At 41.7% G+C, this 4241-nt stretch overlaps 1 protein-coding gene across 1 annotated transcript; it reads right to left on the bottom strand.

Annotated features, from left to right (window-relative positions):
- Nucleotides 1-620: 620 nt before the first annotated feature.
- Nucleotides 621-2684, bottom strand: LOC130994082 (uncharacterized). Its single transcript, XM_057919116.1, has one exon. It carries the CDS (start codon nt 2682-2684, stop codon nt 621-623), a length of 2064 nt encoding a protein of 687 aa, XP_057775099.1.
- Between the last annotated feature and the right edge of the window lie 1557 nt (nt 2685-4241).

Raw genomic sequence — 4241 nt, 5'->3', positions numbered from 1 at the left:
GAGATGTCGTAAAAACACTCCCCCTGAAACAAACAAGAGGTACAACCTTAAGAAGTACTTGAGGTACAACCTTAAGAAACACAGACTGAATGTTGACTCAACAATCGGTTTGAAACAAACAAGAACCTCTCGAACAACATACTCATAATGAACAAAAACAAGCAGCATCATTCAGAGCATTTAACCTCTCGATCAACATTGATCAAAAAACAAGATGAAACCTTAGCTTCATTTGATCAAAATAAAGGTCGGCCGAAGGCCAAGACCTTCATTTAACCTGCCCAACACAATATACGAAGGTATATCAAAAACATGATAAATGTTGAACCAACAGATAATCAAAAATCAAGATAACATAAACTATGTTACCAAAAAAAACAGGTGCTCATGCACCACAAAACAGATTCACGATGTCCACGCATCAAACACATCACAAAAGAAACAATAAATGTTTTGGAACAAAAAACGCCAACCAAATTCAGAAACACACACTACTCCCCCTTTTTTGTTGAAGAAGGAAAAGGTAGGAGTTTGGCGAAGACTTGGTCACAAGATTCGACCCGGGCAAGCATGTCCTGTCCCATCTTGATCGTCCGATCCACCATCAGCTGCACTTGTCTTTAGAGCTTGAGAAGATCCTCTCTGGCCTTGATGAGTTCTGCAACATCAAGATCAATCTCAACTTCTGAATCTCCAGCTGGTTCCTTGCCTTTACGAGATGTGGATGCTTCTCTAGTGAGATGTGCTTTGACAGAAATGATGTTGGAAACATCAAGTGCAACATCAGGAGCAGTCGCACGATCAACATCTTCGTCTTCACCATACATATTAATCTCAGCTTCAGTAGAGTCAGCTTCATCATCAGGCTGAGGAGACAAGGTAGGATCATCACGTGGAGGTTCGTAGGGGAGATCTTTGACACGATCAGGAGTGAGGAGGGTTTTGGAAAACTCAAGAAGATTCTTCTCTTCAACAAGCACACTTTCCTCTCTCTCCTTAAGTTTTTGCTGAACCAAGAGATTGTAGATGAGGCTTGGAAAGGGAAGCATACTTCCACCTGTGGACTTAAAGGCTGCACGAGAGATGTTAGCAAACACTTGTTCACCAAAGTTGAAAGCTAGAGGCTTACCAACTTTAAAGATAAACTCAGCTTGTTCCTTGGTTAGAGCAGTAGTGTTTTTGCTTGGGAGCCAGTTGTAAACTGCAATCTTATGAAGCACAGAATATTTCCAAGACAAAGTGGATGCAGCAAACTTCGAGGTCCAAGCCTTAAGTTTCCCTCCAGTCAACTCCCTAGTCATCTCATCATCATTAACCTCAACATCAGCAGTGTTGGTATTCGTAGTGAAACATGCTTTGTTAATGGCAGTTGGGGAGAAATCAAAGACCTTACCTCTAACAAATACTTTCCCAAATTTGACAGATTTTGGGTCAAAGGCTTCTGTCATCAGATTAACATAGAACTCCCTAACAATGTCAGCATCATAGGGAAAAACATTTACAACCGTACCCCACATACCCCTATCTTGTAAGAGAATATCAAGCCTATACTTTGAAAAGAAATCCTCATCCGCACGTCTATCATTATGAAACTTCCTAGCAGCCAACACTTTGAGAGCATTCTTTGCTTCACGAGTGTAAAAACGAGTGGAGTATGACTTACTAACCTCAACCTCTGATTCAGAGGAGCTTCCAGAGCAGCTGATGCGAGGGGAGGTAGTGTGAGAGGTAGAGGATACCTTTCCGCTCTTTGAGGTGGGAGAATGCTCAACCTTTGGCTTGAGAACAGGAGGCTGTGATGTTGGACCAACATCACTGTCTTCTCGGCTAGGAAGATTTAGAGTAGAAGGGATCACCCGTGTGGATTTTGACCTTGAGGACCTCCTGAGAGAGGCCATTCCTGCTTTACGTTTTCGGCTTTTCTTGTCAGGGACAAAGGTGTCAACATCAATAACATCTGTGCTTTCTTCTGGATCAACATCCTGACCAACATCAGGAATTTTTTCAGAGTCATCAACATCCATGGATGTGGGAATATCTCCAGCGACACATTCTTCTACAGCAACAGCAGAAGCTTTATCAACATCTGACCCCGGTTGTGAAGCAAGATCAAGCAGGGCCTCTTTGGCAATTTCTCCAATTCTCTCCAAAGAGGTATCTGGAGAAGCATGCGCTGATTCCTCTTTTGAAGACGGAATTGACTCTTCGCTTGGAGGTATCTGAAGTGAAGTTTGATGTTGAGTAACACCAACAACTGGAAGTCCTGTGGATTTTTCCGAGGTCGCATGAACAGTGGGGTTTGGAAGAGAAGTTTTCCCCTTCGTGAGATTTTTGTCAACTTTCGCAGAGAAATCAGGCGCCATTTTTGAAAGAACATTCTCAAGGGGAGGAACAGTGGAGATCGGCTCAGGGTTGATGGGAGTTTCAACCATTTGCAGAGAGACAGGGTCAACATCAGCCCCTACAGACGACTCAGTGGTGCTTCTCTTCGGAGAGCCTTTTGGAGAAGGAGCTAGAGGAAAAGATCCTCCCGTGACTTCCATCGGAGTTTGAGAAGACGAGGGTTTGTCAGTTGATCCGGCCATCTGAGGGAGGGCGGAGAGATGTTTGGCAGCACTTTCCGGTGATCCAAAGTGTTGGATCAGACTCTTGATGAGAGAGGAAAGATCAGGATTTTTGTCCATGACTTTTGAGCTTCAAAGAAAGACTGCACAAATCTCGATAGAAGGGTTTGTGAAATGAAAGGTAGTAAATAATAATCAGAACAACCCCTTTATATACAAACGAGAAGACCCCAGCCAACATCAACCACTAAGCCACGAGATAAACACAAATCCCATAAAAATCTCCCTCACAAAAACAAATCAAAATTCGAAAATCATATCACAAGAGATAAGGAGATACGGATCACGCATTAGACAAACAAACCCTAGAAAACCAAAAAACAGATATGATCACCAAGGAAAAAGATAAGGAGAGAGAGAGAGCCAGAGAAGAGAAAGGAAATGCCTACTGAAACAAAAACAGTAGAGCCAATGTTACATCAAATGTTAGTTCAACATTAGAAGACAATGTTATCCAACATCCGGAACAACAGACTATGATTCTTTCAGCAGAGGTAAAACCAATAGAATGAAACACTTTGAGATCTTAGAACTCAACATCCATTTTCCCTGAGTGCATCGTCGCAGCGAACGCCGTGCCCCGAGTACTTAGATGAGAGAAGGGAAGATCCATTTATTTTCAGATGTTTTATGACCATTAAGCCTCACTCTTGTGCTACCGGTCTTATAACATCAATTTTTTTTTATTCAACTTCTGCTAAAAGAACACAGCATGAACCGGTTAAATCGAATAACATCAAAACAACCAACATGGACATTGCACTTTCAGTAACACATGCTCTTACATGCATATGCCTAAACAAAAGAAAAAACAAACACAAGAAAAAAAATAAAGATGTTAGGATCCAACAAAGAAAAACTAAGTCCTAACATCTCACAAGCAAGAACATTTAAATGCAGCACAAACCGAGAGACTTCCTAAGATGGGAGAATCTCTCAAAATCTAAAGCCTTGGTAAAAATATCAGCAAGTTGTTTTTCAGTAGGAATGTATTCCAACACAATGAGCTTTTTCTCAACAAGATCTCTTATAAAATGATGACGAATATCAATGTGCTTTGTGCGAGAGTGTTGAACAGGATTCTTAGAAATCTCTATAGCACTAGTGTTGTCACACATGACAGTCAAAATGTTACTTTCCATACCATAGTCGTCCAACATCTGTCTGAGCCAAAGAAGTTGGGCACAACAACTGCCAGCAGCAATGTATTCGGCTTCAGCAGTAGAGAGCGAAACACAATTTTGTTTCTTGCTTGACCAGGACACAACATTGTTTCCCAAGAGATAACATCCTCCACTTGTACTTTTTCTGTCATTAGCATCACCTGCCCAATCAGCATCACTAAATCCGACAATGTTAGAGTTAGTGTCTTTGGAATACCACATTCCAAGTTCAGATGTTCCAGCAACATAGCGTATGATGCGTTTAACAGCCTTCAAATGTGACTCCTTTGGCTGAGCTTGGTACCTAGCACACACTCCTACACTGTACAGAATATCAGGTCTACTTGCAGTTAGATAAAGCAAACTACCAATCATTCCTCTATATAGTGTTGGATCAACATCACGTCCAACATCGTCCCTGCATAATCTGTCAGTGGAACCCATGGGAGTTCTC

The sequence above is a fragment of the Salvia miltiorrhiza genome, chromosome 7, assembly GCF_028751815.1.
Source record: "Salvia miltiorrhiza cultivar Shanhuang (shh) chromosome 7, IMPLAD_Smil_shh, whole genome shotgun sequence".
NCBI classification, from domain to species: domain Eukaryota; kingdom Viridiplantae; phylum Streptophyta; class Magnoliopsida; order Lamiales; family Lamiaceae; genus Salvia; species Salvia miltiorrhiza.
Note: the sequence above shows the minus strand (reverse complement) of the source record. Positions and strands in the feature narration are given on the sequence as shown.